The sequence below is a fragment of the Periplaneta americana genome, chromosome 10 (genome assembly GCF_040183065.1).
Source record: "Periplaneta americana isolate PAMFEO1 chromosome 10, P.americana_PAMFEO1_priV1, whole genome shotgun sequence".
NCBI lineage: Eukaryota > Metazoa > Arthropoda > Insecta > Blattodea > Blattidae > Periplaneta > Periplaneta americana.
In genome coordinates, this window is record NC_091126.1 from 149987300 (window position 1) to 150012333 (window position 25034).

The following is a 25034-nucleotide window of genomic DNA, read 5'->3' on the forward strand; positions in this document are numbered from 1 at the left end:
AACAGAAGAACTTCCCTTACCAATGAGCTATATAGGAGATACTGCCGAAAGACAAGCATGCTGGTTTAGTATTCAGTGTGTCAGAAGTTCAGTCAAGTTATTCCCATCACTTTTCACTTTGGGAAAATGAAGTAACAAGGTTATGATCACTCTCACCACAGCAAGACTTCACCACAGTCTACTATATACAGTCACGAAGCTTGGGGTAATTTTTTGCATTTCTCACAATAGTATCTAATACAGGCCATAAAGCAGACCATGTGACTCGCTTAACCCGATCGCGAAGGGCGGCATTTCAACCATATAAATTAATTGGAATGCATAAAGAGTAACATATATTTCTCTAAAATGTAGTGTAATTGCATTAATAGAATTTAAAACAATGATTAGGAGAGACTTCAGACATAATTCCTTGCGAGTTAAGATGTAATATTATTTTTGGTGCGAAAATTACGTTGTTCGTATGTGTAATACCTGCCTTTATTTCGATTAAATATTGCGAAATTCTTGTACATTCATTTATGCACGATTCGATATTTTTCATTTGCACCACACGAATATTTAAATATGTTGAAATTATAGGTTATGTTTACTGTTCCAGTTGCCCATTTCTGTCTAATTTTAGTGGTCTCCAATGCCCTGCCACCAACTGCCACTACAAATGTATGTTATGTTATATGGAAAGTATAGGTTATGTTTACTATATTTAACTTATATTCCTATATTCGCAGTTATACATTATAATTAAGCATAATGTCATGTATGACACCCGTCACATTCTATTTGTCTGTATTTTAATACTACAATTGAGTACTGAATTATTGTATTTATCCACTACCTAAGAGACGAAGTAACACAATCGTACAACACTAATTTCATAGGAGTGATATGGTAAATTTTCTGTCTACAATTAAGGAAGGTAAATGTGCTAAATTAAAATCACAATATAAATTCGTTTTTATTGAACCTCAAAATAGCTTCCATTCTAAACTTAAAATGTTGATGCGAACAGATTATGTTAACGCGTAAAATTCTCTTCACATTAAAATAACACAGTTTTGTAATTATTTCTGCAACATATTATGCAACAAGAAGTAAACGGAACTTATGGACACATTACACTAAATAAAACTTAGCAATGATACGCAATAAAGTTATAATATAATATTTCACTGAGCTACATACACTGAAATAGAAAACCCGAACATACATTACGGCTTGGTCTAGATCGAAAAGGCATTGACTGTGCCGTATTTCACTTTGTTGTGAAAAGTTGTGTAAACTGTGAAATGTTCGTTATCGGTTGTAATAACTGTAAATGGCTAAAATACAATAATTTGAATAATAATATGGGACAAGGAGACGTTTGTGGTACTGTAAATATTGTAAAAAAAAAAGAGGTCAGATTCATCCTTCTTCCGAAAAATCCAGGAAGGTGAGTTTATAAAATATAATATATACTTTATGAAAATAGTATATAAACCTTATGTATTTGACATTTCAGTAGTGGAAGGAAGGTGTTAATTTTTCCAAAAGAATACGATATCGAAAGTACAATACATTTTATCGTCTGCTGGGGAAAGGGTCTGTGATGAGGCGATAGTAGCGATCCTGGTGGTGAGCAACTATCAATTAATGCATATTTCAATTGCCAACGTTTGCATATTTAGTAAGTATTAAGCTTCGTAACTGTATATACTAGACTGTGACTTCACCTCACAATTGCAAATGTAAATGCAGGGTGGGAAAAGTTTTCAGTTCATTGCATTCTTTCCAGGCAGGCCTCAATATCAGTAAACACAAGACACATTTTACATATACTGTTTTATTGTAATAAAGGTAAGTTAACTCAAACTGTTAGTAAAGCTGTGTTATAATCTTAAAAGTTAGTTTCAACTAAAATTAAAAATGTCATAGTAACAAAACTTCTTATCTCAAATGTCATACCAAAAATGGAGTCTCGATTAACTATGCCATGTACCTTTATTAAGTTATTTTAAAATCATAATAACTATGTCACACTTTATGCTAACATTTGTAAAAACAGCACTGATATACATATGTATAAGAAACAATACAGGATGGATACTACAATTATCTGAAATAAATCAGTTAGAGCAGGAGATCTCTCATAATTATGTTCATATTCAATTTTGTTCTGTCATGTCTGTCATTCATGAGAAATTTGTATGCATAATAAAACAATATACAAGGAGGGACTGACCACTGTGTATTTTTTATTATTTTAGTTGGTTATTTAATGACGCTGTATCAACTACTAGGTTATTTAGCGTTGATGAGATTGGTGATAGCGAGATGAGCCCGAGGATTCGCCATAGATTACCTTGCATTCACATTACGGTTGGGGAAAACCTCGGGAAAAACCCAACCAGGTAAACAGCCCAAGCGGGGATCGAACCCGCGCCTGAACACAACTTCAGACCGACAGGCAAGTGCTTTAACAGACTGAGCCACACCGGTGGCTACCACTGTGTATGTTCTGTTAACATCATCTTGTAGCCATCAGTGTAGCTCAGTCAGTTAAGGTGCTTGCCTGCAGATCCGGAGTTGTGCTCGGGCACGGGTTTGATTCCTATTTGGGCTGATTACTGGTTGGGTTTTTTTTCGAGATTTTCCCCAACCGTAAGGCAAATATCAGGTAATCTATGGCGAATCCTCGGCCTCATCTCGCCAAATATATCGCTATCACCAATTCCATCGATGCTAAATAACCTCGTAGTTGATATAGCGTCATTAAATAACCAAGTTAAAAAATCTTGTAAAAAAAAGTTTTATACCGAAAGTAAAATGTTTCGATCTGTATGGTCATAAACACATGTAGTTATGGGTGATAATACTAAACAAATCACCATTATCACCATACAAATTTCAATCTGGCAATGGCAACTGATACACTGTTAACTGGTTAATCCACCTTATACGTGGGCTTCTTCAATCTGCACTTGTAAATTATGGTATTTTTAAGAGTTACTCTTTTCATACATTGTGGCTCCTGTATTAGTAATTAAGAATTATAATATCTATGATGCTAGTCTTCGTACAATAGATTCATCTATTGAGTTAATTATGCCACTAGAATACAAGAGTTCAACAACATTATTTTAAAATGTGAGTGAACTCTAATTACAATACTCAAAAGTCTATCACTTCAGAATATTGATAAGCATCTACATATCAGCAAAGGAAATCCAACTGGAACGCTACACTTAAAAAGAAAGTGTTCATAAATAAAAACCAACAAAAATTATTCTCTTATAATATATACATACCTGGAGATTTTAATGCCAGATTGGGTGAAAAACCCATGTAAATGATCATAAAAAAATCTACTATTAAAATAGTGGAGAAACTGTAATATGTGGCAGACACATATACAGTGAAACCTCTCCCTACAGACACTCCTCAAATACGGACAGATTTTTATGTCCCAACTGAAATAATATAGAAATAATGATAAATTTAACTCTCGTTTACAAACACTCTCAGACACGGACATGGACAGCTTTTTCACAGTCCTAAAGCTTGCTTTACCTTCTGACTGCGGACAAAACTTGGATTTCAAGACCTAATGTGTTACAAGAATGGAAAATTTAGTTTTGAGAACTGTACAGAAAATCCTTAAAACATGAAATAAGATAACAAGGGTCTCGTGTGCTACCACTACTCCAGCTGGCTACCCCTTGTCGGCTGGATGCGGGTGGATAAACAGAGTCATAAAATTTAACCTGTCTGATGGGTCCAAAGTTTCCACGATCGTGAAATTGTATTCGACACATGATTGGATTAGTAGGATTATTCTTTTCACTTCAATCAGTTGTTTTGTTTCGAGAGATATGGCACCTAAACGTACAGGTTAAGTTGAAAACTGTAAATTACAGTACTGCATAACTGTAGACCTAGAATAAAATTGCATGGCACAGTACTGTATTTTCTTTGGTCTTATCTACTGTAGTTCAAAATTGCAAAGAATTTACTGTAGTATACTGAATTTAGAATTAAACTACAATAATACATTTAATTTAAAGCGTGAAAGGATAAATAATGCACATTATAAATTTACTGTTAGATTGAGGAGTCTCCCTCCCAATAAAGGACACCTCCCAGATGTGGACAGATTATTACGTCCCTCCAATGTCCGTAAATGAGAGGTTTCACTGTATTTAAACTAAATCAGTAAAGTCCTGTGAAAACAGTTTTATTTTCAGGAAAAATTTATTTATTTATTTATTTATTTATTTATTTATTTATTGGAAATTACATGTAGAGAGAATGGACGACTACAGACTTCCCAAGAAAGCAATAAATTATAAACCAAAAGGACGAAGAGATCAGGGACGACCGATGAAAAGATGGAGTGACCTTTGAAGCCGGAACGGGCAATTGCCCATACCATGAAGTGAAGAAGAAGAAGAAGAAGAATTTATTTTAAAATTTCAAGACTTCGGTGTTATTTTAAAATTACTTATAGACCTATGCTAGTTTTATATTTCTTTGCTTTTACAACTGAAAAACCGTATTTTGCGAATCCGTTGGCAAAAACTATGTATTTCTACTTATATTTATAAGAGAAACCTATATTTGGAAAACCTGTAACTTTGGGATTTGTTGTGCATTAGTGAAGTTCAAGATTTCTCGTCATAAAATAATTCTGTCTTGTATATTACAGTGTCATGATATGTTGGTTATGAACATAAGGTTAGTAAGTTTGTCATGGATGTCATTCTAAATGCGTTCTATGAACTCTGCTTCTTAGTACACACTTGTGTATATGCATGTATACCAAAGCATTAAGAGAATTAATTTATCACAAGTGATCTTAGGAAAATATTTGAGGCTAAGAGGGATGAAGTTACAGGATAATGAAAGAAAGTTACTCAACGCAGAACTGCAAGCATTGTATTCTTCATCTGACATAATTAGGAACATTAAACCGAGATGTTTGAGATGGACAGGGTATGTAGTACATATGGGCAAATCCACAAATTGCATATAGTGTGTTAGTTGGGAGGCGGAGGGAAAGAGACCTTTGGGGAGGCCGAGACGTAGATGGGAGGATAATATTAACACATTGAATGCCACTTGAGCGAATACACGTCACACGGTCCTAGCGTCATATGCCAATGACGCGTATGCACGTCATAATTGTTTTCTTGCTTTCCCGCGCATTATTCCTTTAGTATTTTGGTTATCCTGTATTGTTATGTAGTATTACTTACTGGAAGGGTGCTGCTACTTATTATCATTCTTGGTTATTACCTTCCGCTCATTTAAGTAGAGGAATCATGGATGACAAATTAGATGATAATTTTGAGACGCCTCCAGGTCCTTCAAATGCAAAAAATCGTAAAAGTGCACCAGATAAACTTGCAAGGATGACGAAATTGCGCGTCTAGTGAATACTTCAGTGCCTGATTCGGACAGTGACAGTGATTTCAATCCAAATGAAAGCCAAAGTGAAAGTGAAAATGAGAGTGATAGTGAAAGTGAAACTGATTTTGAAACATCTAATAATTCAAGTACTACTCCAGTTGCCACTCCAGTTCAAAATGTGGATATTTCGAAGTCTTATTTATCTCGACTGAATTTGAAGACAGTATTATTGAAACAGTAAATAAAAGAGGGCAAAAAGTACAAAAGCCGCATGCAATTGAAAAGTATAATAACCACATGTCAGGCGTCGATTGGCAAGATCAAATGCTTGTGAAAGGAAAACAGTTCGGTGGTATAAAAAAATTGACATCCACCTCTTCCAAATAATGTTACTGAACGCACATAATTTGCATCCTCGGTACACAAGGAGTAGGATTTCGTTATATGACTTCAGACTTTCAGTAACACGATATTTGCTCTCGTATGAAACACTCAGCAGTCCAACAATCAAACTGGTATCACCAGCTGTGAAACACCTGCCTGCAAAACAACGTGCTAATGAGAAAGGCAAAAAAAAATGAGGAAACGCTGCAAAGTGTGTTACGAGAATGGCAGAAGAAAAGAATCAACATTCTACTGTCCTGATTGCCTTGGTCAACCTGGATTGTGTGTCGATCCCTGCTTCGGAATCTACCACAAATGAAGTAAGAAAGGCCTAATTTGTTTTTCTCTAAATACGGTCACGTAAAAACAAAAGTAAGTGTGACGTGTAAACGCATCAAATGGCACTGATAATGGAATTATTAATGCGGTGTCGGTGACATGTAAATGCGTCATTAAGATTTCAAACATTGTCTGTACTCGAAAATTGTATATGAGGCTAAAAATTATTCATAGACACTATTACATGATAAATAAACACAAAAAACAAATCAGCTCATGGGGATAGATTTTGCAACAATACAGTCAGCAGCGAACATGTTAAAATGTATTAGAGGGAGAGGGATATTATCATAGAGACTGGATTAATCTTGCACAGGATAGGGACTGATAGCGAGCATATGTGAGGGCGGCAATGAACCTCCGTGTTCATTAAAAGTCATAAGTAAGTAAGTGATCTGAGAATTCACTTTTCCTGTAGTCGCAGAATGAAGGTCAAAACAATACAATCGTGTTTCTTCAGTTGCCTCTTGCCAATGAATTCTACATGTCTTGACAATAAAATATAAACTGAATTCGCTTTTCTGTTACAAAACCAACAAGGCAGCCATTGTAGAAAGTGTTTTCGTATGCTACAGGCCTACACTGTTTGATGTAAATTTCGAATTACTTTGGAAACAAATTTCTCAAGAATTAACAGGTGATAAATCCTCACCAAAAGAAGTTCATTAACTTTACATGACATTTTTATGCAAAAAACATAATGAATGACATTTTATGCAAAAAAGATAATACGTATAATTATATGGGGCAGTAGAAACTATGTAGCTGATGCAGAACTTATAACAGTAGTGTGCAACAATGTAGTCTAACATAAGTCAGCACCTAACTATTACTAAACTGAAGCAATGTCTTTATATGTGAAACGTCTGCAAACTTAATTGCCAGAAACGTTCCTTATGTCTTGAACATATTATGCAGACTGACAATACTCTGTGAAAAACATCACTGAAACTGTGCTAGATGAATGATGCCAGAGAATAAAACATGATCAGTAACAAGCCAAAGCAACTTAGTCCTGATAAAATATGTGTAAAAAAATAATAACACATACCTAGACATTAAAATGTGTATTAATGCATTCTTACATGTCTAGACAATTCCGTGCCCATAAATGTATATTCTAGCGACAAAAGATCTGCTACCAATCAAGTCGTCTTTCTATATACATTGTTAACATCCTCCAACCTAGTCTGTTATATTCTTGCAATGCAAATCACTCAATGTATCTGTACAGAGAAAAGCAACAGATTGTATTATGTAATTCATATTTCATATAAATTTGCTATGAAATATCAATTCCAATTTAAAACATTATGGGCACTCTAGACAGTTTATCATAGTGTTGTACTTTTATTTTAAATTGCACCAAAACAGATATAAAAATACCGCGTCTATTACAGCCTCTGTTTTCAAACAAAGCTTATAAAAAGTAGTTAAAGTAACATTTCGTCGTAAAAAAACATTATCTATTTTGACGGTGATAACATTCAAGGAAATAAACTACATTTAAAAATTGAAATTATAAAAATATGTAGATTTTAAAATAAACTTGTAAATTTAGCATGTGTAAAAATGTTTGGTCAAGTGAGTACTGTCACACAAACTTTAATACAGATCCCGCGAATTATTATAATTTAACAGGTAAGAGATAAACTTTCCAAAGTCACAGGCTCAGTTCTACATTTGTATGACAATTTCACTCGACAGAGTGGCATATCTTACAACTTATTACACAAATAAATTTTAATAAAATGATTATGCCATATAGATATCAAATTACTTTACCGATTAAAAATCAAATGCAACATTTTGATGAAAAAACTGTGAAGAAGTGGATGTCAGGATGACACACACACGCACACGCACACGCACGCACACATATGATAAAAGTTGTGCAGTTAACATAATCACTGCTAAAGAATTCATTATGTAAAAAAACTGCCGACTATTAAAAGTTTCACACTCGATTTAACTTCGAGAGCTATATCCTTTCTATGTTTCCCAGTAAATGACGATACTTCACATCTATCTTCTTTCCGCACGCACGTCCATTACCATAACGCCATCGTTCTTAACCTGAGGTACATGGAAATTCGTTTCTCCTTTGGGCTTCAAGTGATTGAACTGTCGTCCAGAATTATTCCTTTCACGAAGCAGGCCCAGTTGTCTCGTCATTTCGTAATATCCCTTTACATATTGGTGGTCTTTGTCCACAGGTGTGGTCTCCAATCTGGGTCCCGCATCCACGGGCAAATTCAGGAGTTCACGACGACTTACACCCGTGACATTTCCAAATGGAGGGACACACATTGCACCATTTTTTCTACTTGTGTCCATGTGTGAAGCACAAGTCTTGAAGGGTGGAGAGGCCCGTGGCATGCCGTACCGCATGCCTGCCTTCTCCTGAGATCTGAAGTTGCCGTGAACAGGAGTGAAATTGCCTCTGAATGGCAGTGATTCTCCTGGATTGCGGAACTTCCCCCTGCTAGCTTGGACTCCTCGCAAAGGACTGAACGGAGGATTGAAACCTCTCAGAGGACTATTTCCAGGGTTCTTGTTTCTCAACAACCCTTGATTCTGCACTGTTGGAGGTGACTCAACATGTTTACCTACTGCTCCTCCTGCGGCAGCTCCAGTTGCTTCTCCTCTTCCCCCGCCTGCTCTGTTTCCAGCCTTTCTATTTCTTACTTGCCTCCTCTGCGGACAATCTTTGCAAATGTGGCCAATTTTCTTACAAATACGACAACCTCTGTCATTAGGTGGGTCACCACTTGTAAGGCTTGCAGAATTGAAAAAATATTGCTGCAACAAACAACATAATATAATGTTATTGAATCACAAACAGAATATGTGACCCGTTACATGAAAAGGAACCTAAGGCCCAATTGTATAAAACTCCCTGACCAAAGATCAACTTTGATCGAAGATCGAAAAGTGAACCGAGTTCAGACACTTCTTCTGTTGTATAAAACTTTTCTGCGATCAAATTACCTTGGTTCAAATGCAATCTAAGTTCACGTGAAAAGGATTTGGCAACATCGCATAAACAGGTGAAATACGTGATGCGCGGACAGGTTTGTTCAGTGTTGCCAATTCAGCGACTTTAACTTCTTTTTAACAACAATTTCTTTTAACTTTTATATTGCTTAAATAGGGATTCAGTGACCTTTTTAGCACCCCATAGTGACAAAATTTAATCTTTCTTTGTTGATAATGAGAAATCTAGCGACTTTACAACTATTTTTTGGCGACTTTCCGTACACTCTGTTGGAGACACTGGTTTTTTGTGCAATGTAAATAATGGCGGACAATAAGAAGAAGATTGACTGTTCTCCGAGTTGTCATCATGTTATGGTGTTTGATATTGCTAAACATAATAAAGCTTTATAAAACGACAATTTTCGTTTAGTAATACAGTTAATTGAAAATTTATGAATGTACCTATCATATCCATTAATAATTAATGGTTGTTATAAACATAATATAATTATAGGTTATGTTATTTGATACTGCTGAACACGATAGAGCCTTATAAAATATAAGAATGTTTGTGTATTAAGGCAAGAAATTGAAAGAAATATATATAAATGTACCTATCATATCTATTAATATTAATAATAATGGATATTTTATTTGCACAATCTGTCACTCGTATATTTCAAACAGAAAAGAAATAACTGAACTTGGATCATCTAACTTAATCGGAGAAATTTCTTCAGTCAAAGTTGACTTTAGTTTGAGACAAATTAATCTCAGATTAGACTTTATACAACACAAAATTCCAAGTTCAGAAGAAACAAGGATTAATTTAACCTCTGATCTAAGATTAAATGGTTTATACAATCGGGCCTAAGAGTTGTAAAAGGAAATTTTACAGGAAAACAAAATAACGAATTTGCTGTGTAAAAATTACATTTGTGCGAGATCGTGCGTATTTGCTTGTTTTCCGCACAGAACCAATATGCTGTAAGTGTGAAATACTACATTCAGTATTCCCAACATAACACACATAACAATTTCCCTCTTCTTACCGCTTAAGCGCGACATTCATTTTACTGCTTTAGGCTTTTAACATATTATTTTTAGAGACGTTTAACATAGTAATAATTATAAACTGGAAACTTACAACTGCAATTTCACCTAAATTGCAATGTTAATTATTGTTTTTAAATATTTGCAAAAATTAAGTAAAATCTATTACTCCACGAAACTTATTGCATTCCTGATACAAGTAACATTAAGGAAGCCGTGAAAAAATCAACGAGATTCCAGATGCCGATGTTATTACTGCAATATGTTATATAAATAATATTGTTAAAATATTAAAATGAAAAATAAATCATTACATAACCTTACCGTTTGTTTTAAGTTCGCATTTATAGACTGGGGGGAAAAAAAAGACTGACGTATATCGCGGCCTGCTGGAGTATAGTAAACACAGAAAACATTTTATAGCAACAATGTTGAAGAAAGATATTTTGGTTTTCCGAAGTTTCCGTCATTAAATAGAAACCAACATGGAGATTTCATTGCAACTAATTAGAAATTCGCCTTTCAGGTATGTAATAAACGATCTTCGCACAAAATAATGTATGATACGCAAGCGGTATGTCTGTTTTCATGTTCTCGGAAATTAAAAAAGCTCAACTACGTTTCACTTTTTCAATCTTTTCCTCAACCATGAAAACTTCAACATACCGCTCTTGTAACGTATATTACTATTCTATGTTTTGACATCTTGCACTACCTGTAGACTTTTTTTACATACTAAACTAGGACGTAGTTTTACACAGTGCTTCTTAAATAGCTAAATCTTTCTTATAGTTTCTAAGAAAACTAATGAAAACTTTAATTTGGATTTTTCTCGAAAAGTACATAATGTAATATCTAGGGCTAAGATTTTGATGAAATTGCATCTTTTTTCTAGTAAGTCAGAAACATATCTGCTTTAGTATTTATACGTTATGTGATAAATTAAGTGTTTTAAGACATATTTGTTAGAGCATTTTTTGCCTGTTTCAACTCATAAGAGCATTTTTTATTTTATTTGTTTATTTTTTAGGCATTTCATTTAATTTTGGCCATAAATCCCCATTATTAATGTAAAATAATGTTTATTTCCTTCGATATTTTCTCTACATATTTTGTACATTAATACCCATTATTTTGTATAATATTTTAACCGTTTTTGTACACAAATATTGCCATTTTAACGTAGTACACACCATGTAATGGATCAGTCCAACCACCCCTTCAATATAGACTCCTCTATGCCTGTTATTTCCGGATAAGAGTGGCCTTGTGGTGGAATACATGGAAACTACATCAGGTAAAATAATTAAAGTGTACTACTTAGAAAAAATATATATAAAATTAAATAAACTTAAATGTTGGCATTAGAATTTAATTTTAATTATTAGTCTAAATATTAAGTAGTACAAAACTTCTTTTCCTACTAAGCCAATTATGCAAGATCAATTTTTAGGGCATTCTTAAGGGCATTTTTGAAAGATTTTTAGGTTATAAATGCATTATTTTTGGGACATTTTTTCATGATTTATAGGTCATCAAAATCCTAGCCCTAGTAATATCAATATTCAATAAGTAATATATTAAAAACTATAGCACCTAGAACCATTACATTTTTTTTAAATGCTCACTATCTCATCCCCTTTTTGAAACCATAAAAAAAAAAACAAAAAAAAAAAAAGAAAAATCCGACTTTAGGTCCCATTTCCTGCAGTTAGTCACATATATCTTTTCTGGGCGAACTTGTACAAATTGCTCTGAAAATTAATACAAACTCTGACAGTTCCAGACAAAAAAAAAAAAAAAAAAAAACTAAAGTAAATACAACTGAACATGCGTCACTGAAGGGACTAAAGAAACGAAGTTGCAATAAACAACTGTCACTATAAGAAGAAAATAATTAACTTGCGTAAGCTTTCTGCTCTCTTCATTTCTTGCTTAGTTAACCCTTTCTAACCCAAATTAAATTTACAAGCAATCCATGTTGAAACAAATAGCTGTATTAGGACCAAGTTACGGGAGTGGCAACATTTGAAACAAAACTATATTGATGAAAATGTATTGAAATAGAAGTTATCCAGCAAAATTTACCTTCATATGTAACACACAAGTATATAAATGCTATAAAGTTAATTACTGCCATATGGTATCTATAGGTAAGAAAGGGTTAAGCGTCAAGTTTTAGCATTTAGTATACTTGCGGCCGGTGGCCTTGCAAGCCGTAACTTGCTAATCCCTGAAGCACCGGATTCAAAGAAGAAATACATTCAGAACATCACAATTCAAGTGTAAATTAAGGAGCCACATTCTTCTTCATGGAAGAGCACTTGTCGAGTTGCTTAACTGAGATTTAAAACATAATAAATATAATAACTATAGAGTGACAAATCGAACTGAAACCCTGACCGAGTTACTACGTGAGCGCTGCCTGTTTTGGGGAGGAGCAAGTGAGAAAGCATGGGGGGAAGGGAGAGAGCACTATGCATTATGTACTTACAGGTCCACTCACAGTTTGTCAAACCTGCTAACAAATGCATTAAAAGGTTGACTAGTTGCCTGCAATGCTAGCATAATGGAACCTTCCTAGCCGACAGTCGAGGCAAAAATGAAGAATCCATTATTGTGGTAATACTGGAGAGTGGTTCTTCTATTGGTCGCAATGCCCACACACACCCTCTCAGATATTTACATGGTGATTGGTGACTGAATGACGAGGAGCGAGAGAGAGAGAAGGAAGAAAGAAAGAAAGAAAGAAAGAAAGAAAGAGATTCCAGAAGTTGGCGTGTTTTACGGGGTTTCACTTTAAGTTGTCAAACTATAGTTTATCAAACACTATCTTAACATGTAATGTTTCGTATTTGCCCGAGTATAGGCCACATGCATGCATAGGCCACACTCAATTTAGAGGCAATACTTTTGGAGAAAAATTAAATTTCTAAGAAGCAAGACAAAGACAAGCATGCGGTATCTTGAATATATGGTATGTTATAAATTCCTGAGCTCACAGTAGCCTCATAACAGTACCATGTGTAACGAAGGGGCATAATGGTTGGTCATTGCTACTTATTAATTATGGTTGGAGTTCAGGGTGTGAACTCATGGGTCGAGTGAGAACAGGATACTCGTCGTAATTTAAGTTGCAAGTAGTGCGATATGCACGAGAAAATGGAAACAGAGCAACAGGTAGAAAGTTTGATATAGATGAAAAAAACTGCGCAACGAAGGGTTAAAGCAAAGGATGCACTTGAATTTTTGTGAATACACAGATGGATACAGCTGGTTGAAGTACATGTTTTTATATGTAATAAGGTACCTTATGTTACTGTATTTTATATGCAATAAAAACATGATGCTTATTAACTCCTAAAATAAATTATAATTTTTCAATGTAAATGGTATGTTATGGTATTTAGAGGAGGTTCAATTAATGGATCTATAGTGGTAGTGGTACCGTATTTGCCCGTGTACAGACAATACTTTTTTACCCAAAACCTAAGTAAAAAAATGTGGGTCCACCTAATACTCGAGAAATTCTAAACTAGAACATTTCTTTCATCTACAGCGAGTCCCAGCAAACATTCCCAGTATTTCTATCAGACAACTGGTGACCCCCGCACGCTACTGCCACTACTTGCATCCACAAACTCCAGTGATTCACTGGATTGAAACTTATACAGGGTGTCCCATTTATCTTGTGCACCTATTATAACTTTTTTTGTTTGGCTAGGTATTGGAATTTTTGTTTTTGAGAGTTTTGTTTGAACGAGGGGCTAACATGAGTGTAGAGATTTGGTGCATTATGGTACAAGATACACGTGACGTCATCAATTTTTTAAATAACACTACGCACTTTAATCATGTTACATTGATTACACACATTAAGACGAGTTCAAAAATGTATCACAATATCACCTTCCCAATCAATAACAAAATGCAGAATGAATGACATCAGAATGTGCCATTTGTTGCGATGCCCCATTCATCTTGTGCATTCACTTACACAAAACGAAAGACGACTGATGTCCGGACATGTTGTGTGTTTGCTGTTTTAACATGTAAACAAACCACAACTGTCGACGCCACAATCCACGTACAGTGGCCTGCATGTTCTCCGGACCTGTCGCCACTTGACTTCTTCCTGTGGGGAACTGTAAAGGACAGTGTGTACCAGAACATTCTGACAACGCCAGATGACATGAAGCAACACATTCGACAGGCTTGTGTGTCCATTCAGCCAACAACGTGCAGGGCAGTCATAAAGTCTTTTGGGGAACACCTTCGAATTTGCATTAATGTGAATGGTCACCATTTGAAACATCTTCTGTGACTCTCAAAGCATAACATTATCACAATGGAAGTACGTTTTTGTTTCGTTTTGTTGTTATTGATTAGGAAGGTGATATTGTGATACATTTTTGAACTCGTCTTAATGTATGTAATCAATGCAACATGATTAAGCATGTAATGCTATTTGAAAAACTGATGTCGTCACGTGTATCTTGTACCATAATGTAGTTACATGCACCAAATCTCCACACTAATGTTAGCCCCTCAAAAACAAAAATTCAAATGCCTATCCAAACAAAAAAGTTATAATAGGTGCACAAGATAAATGGGACACCCTGTATATGCTATGCTATATTAATAACATTCAATACTCCCTGTCCTTACGTAACTGTTGCCCATTTTGTGATACATAATTCACATCACATCATTCACAGAACCAGTTTCATTAAACCTATTCATTAAATTTAATATTGTTTTTCTACAAAAAAAAAAAAAACTGGGTAACCAGGAAATTTAAGGTACGGTTTGTTTACGGCGATCAACGCCGGGCGCACATCGCCAGCGATTGTCGCCGGAGTTGCTAGCAATTGAAATGAATGGGCACGGTTTCTTTACAGCGAAGATCGCCAGCGCTGTTCGTTGGACACGACGCAGATCGCTGGAGGTTGCTTCTGAAGCAAATTCAGGACGCACATCACCGCATTCGTGTTCAATAATCGATATTTAGACAAGGTCATGTTGTAATATCGAATATCTAATCTGTACACGTTAACCATGTCTGTACATTTTGGCTGCAAAACAAATCAAGACGTTTTGTAATTTTTCGCGGTCTGAAGACGAAATTATTATTGAATATGTGTCACAACATAATGCTCTAATATGAGCATGTGAATTAATAAACAAATTAAACAATAAACCCTTACATTACATATTACATTTTTATCACGCCCGAGCCCCAGAGAATTTTGTTCAGTGTTGGGTAAGGGGGAAATTCTCTCTTCTGTAAGTTTTCCATCAGCTCCCTTGGACTAGATTTCGGCTGCCATAACCTCAATAATAATCTTTTGGCTGCAGTGCGTTATTATACAAAGTTGAATGGCAGCATTGACCTCGGGTCATATAGCCATCACTCGCTTATCAACATACAATTTTTATATATACGAGTACATAGGTAGATCTTGTTACATTATATGCACATATACATTTTAAAATTTATTTTACATGTCTTTTAACTATCTCTTTTTATGTAGTTATTTATTTAGCTATCTTGTACCAACAATAAAAACATGTTTTTAATTACTTTTAATTTGCACAGTCTTCGTACCTAAGTACTTATGCGGTATTCTGAAATATAGCGTTTTTTTTTTTTGTAGAAATGTAGTTGATCGTATATACAAGGCATAATAATACCCCAAACGAACCAAAGCTAACCTATCACATGTTCGTACATGTAAAGTGTATAAGCGGATTAGGAAGGGAACTACCTCAACGCTAGTTTAGCCAATTTTTTTTTCATTGTTGTTTGGAATACACCATGTAATGTAACACAGTATAATAATAATCAGTTCATAAGCTGAGTCACTGCCAATCTTTCAACTGGAGTTACGGGAGTCTTGACAAAATTTGTAGGTAATTAATTTAACATTGTCATTTTGAATTAAACTCAAAACATAATCAAACTGGTCAGGTGAGAGTCTGAAATATTCCCTAAATTTTGTAGCGTTTTTATAAAGATGTCTCTTTATCAATGTGTTAAAACAGAACTCTGTAAACCTATTCCTGAATATTTCATTAGTCTGTAGCTTGTTCCTTTTATAATACGCATGCGAGATTTTGATATCGTCATCTCCCTCTTCTAGAATAAATAGCAACTTCATTATCTTAGATTTATTCATATAATTTTTAGGTTATGTCCGTGGCCTACATTAATTTACTTGACCATATATAGTAGATGAAGGAATAAACAAATGAGAATCTACAGCGATGTGCGTCAATAAAGAAACCACTTCTCGGCAGTCATCACCAGCGTTTATAATCGCCGGCGATGTGCGTCCGACGATGATCGCCATAAACAAACCGTACCTTTACACTAAAGTTATCCCTTGTTGTGCCACATGATTTCTTTTTTTTGTATGTACATTTTAAAACTGTGTACATGGTCATGCATTGCAAAACACAACATTAGAGAATAAACTTAACAAAATTCTTAGCTGACTCACAGCGTGCCTTTGCTCCAGCTGTCAAGGGGAGACTGGCACAATCAGCCTGCCAACCTGCAACGAGCCCCTGCAGAAAACTTTACATCTACATTTCATGACTGCTCAGTTCCATGCAGGAAAGAACACTAAATTTAGTGAATTAAGTTTAATAAAACAGGTTCCGCAAATGATGTGATGTGAATTACTTATAACACAAGATCAGCAACACTTTTAGCAGCTACTGTGTGCAGGGTGAGTACCAAATGTTATATTAAGGGGAGAGGACAGTGTTTTTTTTTTTTTTTTTTTTCCTATTTGGTGTAAAATATTAATTTTTTGTATGTGGAGAGCTCATTCCTGTAGAAACTCAACAAACAATAAATATTTTGAAAAAAAAAAAAATTATTTGGGGGCCCAGATTTGAAAAAAAATATACCCAATGCAGGATTTTACTAAAATCGATATATCTAAACCATTTTTAAATGTAGATTCATCCCGTTTTTTGCAATGTACTTGCAAAAGCATGCTCTACAAACTGTCTGTAACAGAATTTTGATATTAGTCCCTCATTTGTAAAATAAACAATTAAAATTTAATAACACTTTTCTGATTTCTTTTCTTGCAAACAAACTGACGTGGTTTTAAAATGAAATCAATTAATAAAATTCTGTTACAGAGAAAAGTTACCTAATAGTCTAAAGAATGCGTTTCCTAAATTTCATGCATGTATCTTTAATAATTCAGAAATTATATTCATTTTTGTCTGGCAATGTAGCAAAAAATTGAAGTTACCGTAAACCGATAAAAGGGAGCGTGTGATTTAAAAATCCATAGCGCAGGAAGTTTAAAAATGGCGTCTCAACATCCGATAAGGGCACAAATACCGACCAAATGTTATGCAATGCATTCCACACATATCAAAGAGTATTTTAAAGAAACAATTTTTTTTTTTTTTTTTTTTTTGAAAATTAAATTTACCGGAAACAACAATAAAAGTGGGCGAGTGATTTAAAAATCCATAACGCAGGAAATTCAAAAATGGCGTCTCAACATCTGATAAGGACACAAATACCCACAAAATATTATGCTATACATTCCACACATATCACAGAGCATTTTAAAGAAAATTTTTTTTTTAATTTACTCATTTTTCACCAAAAAATACCATCCCCTCCCCTTAATAACATAATATATGTTTTAATCTTGTAAGTTTGCAGATACAAGCAGCAGTGGTAACGTGGGGGGGGGGGAGACCTGCTGCTGGTTGGTCAAAAGAAACACTGAGGAAGTTCACTGGGACTCACTGTATGAGAACATCAGTAGAGTGGAACAAACATTTGGAGCAAGAGCAAGAATTGGACACCTGGTCACAGGAAAGTACCTATTTAGATTCCACCTGTAAAGATGGCAATGAGAAAAAAGACTCACTCAGCATACTAGTAGTGAAGACACTACAATATAAGTGTTTTTGCTGGAAACCCATAACCAAGAAGAAGAAAATTTTTTTTGGTACCGGTATCCATAATGTAATTATTTTTATTTCCAATTGTTCAATTTCGTATTCATTTGGGCTTTTAGCACTCTACATACTATAGAAGAAATTTACAGAACTATGGAAAACTATTGATAAGTTCTCCTATAGAATAAATTTTTAATTACTACGGTAACAGTATAACTACAGATCTCATTTTAATAAGTAGCCATTACAGCACCATTATTACTATTATCATTACCAGTACTTGCTGGAGCAATTACTATATTATTAACCAAAGGAGTACGATTGGCTTCAGCCAACCAGGAAGTAAATCAAATTATTGAGAAAGGGAATGTTGACTCATACTTCGGACATTTTAACTTTACTGCCTTCAAGTGTGTCACTTCTGTGGCACATACTGTATTGAAGAATCTTATTTTTTGAATCTGAAGTATTTAAAGTGCATGGAGACGTAACTAATTTCCAAGTGGTGAGTACAAAAGTGATCATACATACCTCTAGAGTCACTTTCGATCTAGCACCCTCTGGAACAGGGCTCCCAAAGTGAGCGTATCCATTCCTGAATGATCTTATTATGAAGACGTGCACTGTAAATTGGACAATATATGTTAACTATTTGCACAATAAGCCAAATGAACACAGCTTATCATGATTAAATACAGAGTCAATATAAATTATAAGTTCATTGACATTCTAACTAAATTTACACGTACAATTTCAGAAAAAATATGGCCTGCCTGAATTTATAAGTTACACATTCAATGCATCATTTGTGTCAGTCGGGGTTATTTTGTTCGGAGACTTGAAAGCACATAAATATCCTACTAATCGGTTGCTAGCCGAGGAGTAGTAAGTTCAGTGATGGGGTTGCCACTTTATAGCCTCTGAACCGACTCTGGGAATGGCATTTCCTCTATTCTAGATGGAACAGTTATACCGCCATGACTCGGAACCACTATAGACAAAACTGGCTTAACCATGTCAATAAGATGGACCATTCCAGACTCCCAAGACAAATTCTCCGCTATATACCACATGGAAGACGATCTTTGGGACGCCCCCTGAAAAGATGGGCAGAGACTGTAACAGGCCACTAGGCCTAATACCTGCAAGGAAGATGATGACATTCAATGCATTGCGCATCCTCAGAGCTCCAAAATAGTGATCACACAAGATTGCTTTGGTAGTTAATGAAATTAATTTTATGTCTATTGTTGTCATAACCTGAAAGGCATTAGGAAAAATGTGATGAAAATATTTATATTCTTAAGTAGATGAATATTTATAAATCGTGCAGTGAAATTGAATTATGGTAAATGAAATTAACATGAAAAATTAATGAATATGGAAACCTTTCCTCAAAAATATCCGAACCCTTAACTTTGTAGTCTGCGAGCAAGCGCACTACCACAGAGCTATCAGAATGCTTGCAATCAATCATTATAATCGAAGTTGTCATACTGTATCGTGTTTGTTCAATTACGACTCTTGTGTATTAATTTGGACTTATTTTCAGATTAACTTCGTGTTTTTTGCATGAGTTGTGAAATACCTTTCTGTAATACTACCGGTAGTCAAATAGTGTGTTGAAAACAGTTCTTAAATCTTAGAATGTAGGCATTCACGACCAGCATTAATAGATAAAGGATTCTTTGGACTTAGAGGCAATGATCTACTAGCGGTGTTGCATTCAGGCATTTCGTCTACAACCACGGTAGACATCTTCAGTGGCGAGGCACACCCAGGCTAAGTGATCTCCTTGGTGTACCAGGTGCAACTTAACAATAATAATAATAATAATAATAATAATAATAATAATAATAATAATAATAGTTTCATTTTCCCTGGTAGAGTTAAGGCCATCAGGCCTTCTCTTCCACTCAACCAGAATCAAATCACATATAGAAAAAATACATACCAGTATACAAATATTAACTTAAAAATAATAATAAACATAATGAAGTAAAAAAAAGAGATTGAATACATATACACAATCAGTATTAACTTTAAAATAATAATAATAAAAAAAATATATATATATATATATATATATATAGAGAGAGAGAGAGAGAGACTGAATACATAATCACAAACAGGAAAATACATTCTAGTATGTACAAGTATTAACTTAAAAAAAAAAAGAATTAATACATATGAATATAATCTCACAACTAAAGGAATAGTACAATTAGTATGATGATCAGCATAGCATATGTTACATTGAGACAATGACAATTACCTAGATATTAGTGTTAATGGAAAAAGAAAGTAATGACTGTGTAAAATAATAATAATAATAATAATAATAATAATAATAATAATAATAATAATAATAATAACTTAAATCATTATAATGAGAATAGCGGTCTGTAAGGAGTTTCAAGAGTCGGGCCGCTTTTTATTTCTGTGACTGTACATAATTCGAAGAAAAATTAAGCAGTTGTCGACACATTTTCAGAAATATAAAGAATCACCAAAGAAAAAGTTGGAGTGACACTGTTTCTAATTTAGAAAGAAATCTAACAAGGCCCAACTTCAAAATATGTAAGATAAAAAAAACTGGCTCAGGACATAAAAGAAAAGTTTACTATAATAATAATAATAATAATAATAATAATAATAATAATAATAATAATAATAATAATAATAATAATAATAAAGTATTTGTCATCATGAAATCAATGTTTAATGACAGCTCTGGTCCATTGCAGTTCTTCAGGTCTGCCTCGACTCTAACAGTTCTAATTTATGTCTAAATTTAATCTAAGCCTCTACCGTAATCTAATACAAGAGTTTGAGTATAAGTCATGGCATCTATTTTTGCGAGAATGCGGACATAGTTCGAAATTTCGAAATTTGCAAATAAAAGTTCAGGGTATGTGTACTAGTAAAGTAGAGTAGAGCTCAAATCTTCACAAATGACGCAGCATCATGCTACTTCAAGGGCAGAATAATTATGTTTATGTGCTAATTAAAAGGACAGTATGTGTACTGGTGGGGTAGGATAGAGTAGGGTAGTGATTAAACATCCACATCACACATCATCATTCTACTTGTGTTTATTACAGTTTGAACAGCATTATAGTACACATACCTACCCTAGAAACACATCGAATCACTTCCATGCTGCATAATGATCGACTCACAACTGCATTACACATTACATTTTTTTTTAGTTGGTTATTTAACGATGCTGTATTAACTAAGATGTTATTTAGCGTCGATTAGATTGGTGATAGCAAGATGGTATTTGGCGAGATGAGGCCGAGGATTTGCCATAGACTATCTGGCATTCACTTTACGGTTGGGAAAAACCTCGGAAAAAAACCCCAACCAGGTAATCAGCCCAAGCAGGGATCGAACCCGCGCCCTAGCGCAACTTCAGACCAGCAGGCAAACGCCTTAACTGACTGAGCCATCCCGGTGGGTTACACATTACATGGAACATTGCTTCTCACACTGCCATCCCATAGTGATGCAACCACATACTCATACTATGAACACACGGCAGTTGATTGAATTCACATTGCTCTTTGTGCAATAATCATGCATCACACTGCCATCTAGTCATGTGAGACCACATAATAGGCCTATGAATGTCATGTGACATACACAGAGGCAACAGTGTATGGTGATATTTAAAAAATTATTATTATTATTATTATTATTATTATTATTATTATTATTATTATTATTATTATTATTATTATTATTATTATTTGATTCGTGCTATTTTGTGTTGAAAATTATACTAAAAACCGGCATTATTTCGCACTTATTTTTGGATAAAATTAACGAATAAAAACTGAAATGAAAGTTAACAAATACAGTGTATTAATTAAGTTTACAGATAGGTGTGAAACATCAATCTCGTACTGCAATAATTAAACATAACATTATTAGCACTTTTATAAAATGCATGTTCTTGATGTTCAACATGGAAAGTCGGACTAATTTAAATAATCCTTTCCTTGTTTAATCCTTAATAATAAAATACTGCCAAACCACCAACTATAATCTTTTCACTGTAAGAAAAATCCTAATATAAACAATAGCACGTGACTGAAGTGAGGCTTCATTGGCCGCTCTTTGACGCCACAGATTCTCAGTACATGTTCCTGCCTACTGTTGTACATTCTGTTTCATGTTAAACATTTCCCGTTACTCGTCAAGTAGGTCTAACCTCACTACTATGCATTCGTTTGCTTAGGAAACATTTATTTTATAATTACTATAATTAAATTTTTTTAAGTCTTATGTCTTCACAATGGACAGTTGAGGATGCAGAAGCCATACTTCAGTACCACGTGCTTACGTGAACAACTACGAGCTCAAGTGACGCCAGCTTGTTACAAGAACAGACTACCTAGGTATTACTCTTGGTATTCATCCGTGTTCATAGTACATAACAAAATATAAAATTATCTTTTCTTTTACATAGCGTTTTACATACGAGTAAAGTTAAATGTTTCATAGTATTTAACAACTAGAATTCAATGTTTTATTTTCAAATAACACAAGATTGTGGTTTCCAAATACGAACTATATTTTCCTGCGTCATGTGTTTCGACTGGGAGCCAATCATGGGTATGACAGCAACGTGTTTATGTTTACATTTGGATTTTTCTTACAGCGAAAACAGTATAGTTACAAAACTCTCTGAGTAATAAAACAACTTTCTTCAAAGACCCGCAGGTCAATAATTTCGGTGGTAATACCCTGAATACCCTGTAATTAGCAAAAATATCGTATCATTTGTCACAAGAAAATATCTGTTCCCATTCAAGTTAACTCTCGAGTGGCATAGAAATCTGCTAGCAATCTGATTTATTTCACTGTCGTCGCAACAATTGAAATAACGACCTACTGCTTTAATTATTCTTCTACCATCAGTCTTCTAAAATACAGTTATTACTGCTTCTGACTTCACTGCATGAAGTTGTGAATGTCTACTTCAAATTTTATTCGTAAGATACTTATTTTTGCAACTTGAAACAATTGTATATTTTTTCTATCAAAAATTAAAAATATTATAGAGATTTGTCATTTATCGCTAGGAAACAGAATTTTCTCGAAAACAGGCAGAATTCTCAGAAATTCGCGAAAAAAGGTCGTAAACCAGTTCCAAACTGCGATAAATACATATAACAACATGGTATTTTTTAACAATTAACTCATTTACCACTAATAACATAAACTCTTGCCTTTGGACGTGCAACATCTTATGATACCATTGCTTAACTTAGAAAAGAAAAAAAAAGTTGCCATGATATATCCCAACCTTCGTAATAAACCATTATCAATATCATTACAGGTTACCTGTTCATGGTTGCCCTGGAATATAAATAAAGACACATGGCTACAATACAGTGTGTTCCACTCCAACCTCTACCTAACAAAATATGTTGTTGGACGGTGAACAGCATACACCAGCGTACATCAAACAGATCAGATAGTAGCTCCAGAACAATTTTTCCTTGAAATTATTCAAACCAGTTTTACAGGGAGCTACTACCTGAAAGACAGATTTGCGTAATATATTTCGTTAATGGAGGTATGTTAACAGGAAGCTACAATTTAAGTCACACAGAATTTGTGTGCACTCAAAGTTGGGTTCTGGCATCTTGTCAGCACATTTGAGTTGTGTGGATATAAAGGAAAAATTGTGATGGTGTTGTGTATAGTTCCTGGGGTAGCTCAGCCGGGAGAGCATTCGTGCGCTAAGCGAAGGGTCCTGGGATCGATACCCGGCCATGGAACAATTTTTCCTTGAAATTATTCAAACCTGCTTTACAGAGAGCTACTACCTGAAAGCCAGATTTGCATAAGACGTTAAGAGTGTTTGAGAATAAGGTGCTTAGGAAAATATTTGGGGCTAAGAGGGATGAAGTTACAGGAGAATGGAGAAAGTTACACAACGCAGAACTGCAGGCATTGTATTATTTACCTGACATAATTAGGAACATTAAATCCAGACGTTTGAGATTGGCAGGACATGTAGCACGTATGGATGAAACCATAAATGCATATAATAGGTTTGTTGGGAGGCTGGAGGGAAAAAGACCTTGGGGGAGGCCAAGACGTAGACAGGAGGATAAAATTAAAATGGATTTGAGGGAGGTGGAATATGATGGTAGAGACTGGATTAGTCTTGGTCAGGTTAGGAAACGATGGCGGGCTTATGTGAGGGTGGCAATGAACCTCTGGGTTTCTTAAAAACCATAATTAAGTAAGAGATGGGAAAATTCAAATACCTTGAAGCAACAGTAACAAATATAAATGATATGCGGGAGGAAATTAAACACAGAATAAATAAGTCATCCAGTCTGCTCTACAAAAAGCTGAAAGATAGAATTTATAATACCAGTTGTTTTGTATGGTTGTGAAACTTGGACTCTCACTTTGAAAGAGGAACAGAGATTAAGGGTGTTTGGGAATAAGGTGCTTAGGAAAATATTTGAAGGTAATAGGGATGAAATTACAGGAGAATGAAGAAAGTTACACAACACAGAACTACACGCATTGTACGTATTCTTCACCTGACCTAATTAGGAACATTAAATACAGACGTATGAGATGGGCAGGGCATGTAGCACGTATGGGTGAATCCATAAATGCATATAATAGGTTTGTTGGGAGGCTGGAGGGAAAAAGACCTTGGGGGAGGCCAAGACATAGACAGGAGGATAAAATTAAAATGGATTTGAGGGAGGTGGAATATGATGGTAGAGACTGGATTACTCTTGCTCAGGTTAGGAACCGATGGCGGGCTTATGTGAGGGCAGCAATGAACCTCTGGTTCCTTAAAAACCATAAGTAAGTAAGAGATGGAAAAATTGAAATGTCTTAGAGCAACAGTAACAAATATAAATGATACTCAGGAGGAAATTAAACCCAGAATAAATATGTCA

The 25034-nt window shown here is 34.7% G+C and overlaps 1 protein-coding gene across 3 annotated transcripts in view; it reads right to left on the reverse strand.

Moving 5' to 3' along the window:
• Positions 1-1809: 1809 nt before the first annotated feature.
• Positions 1810-25034, reverse strand: part of LOC138708097 (terminal uridylyltransferase 4-like) — a 116572-nt gene continuing 93347 nt past the window's right edge. For all 3 annotated transcript variants that reach the window (XM_069838283.1, XM_069838281.1, XM_069838282.1), the window contains 2 exons: positions 18619-18710; positions 1810-8916 (listed from right to left, as the gene is read on the reverse strand). In XM_069838283.1, coding sequence (XP_069694384.1) covers positions 8140-8916; positions 18619-18710 — 869 coding nt within the window. In that variant the 3' untranslated portion in view covers positions 1810-8139. The remainder of the gene's footprint in view (positions 8917-18618; positions 18711-25034) is intronic.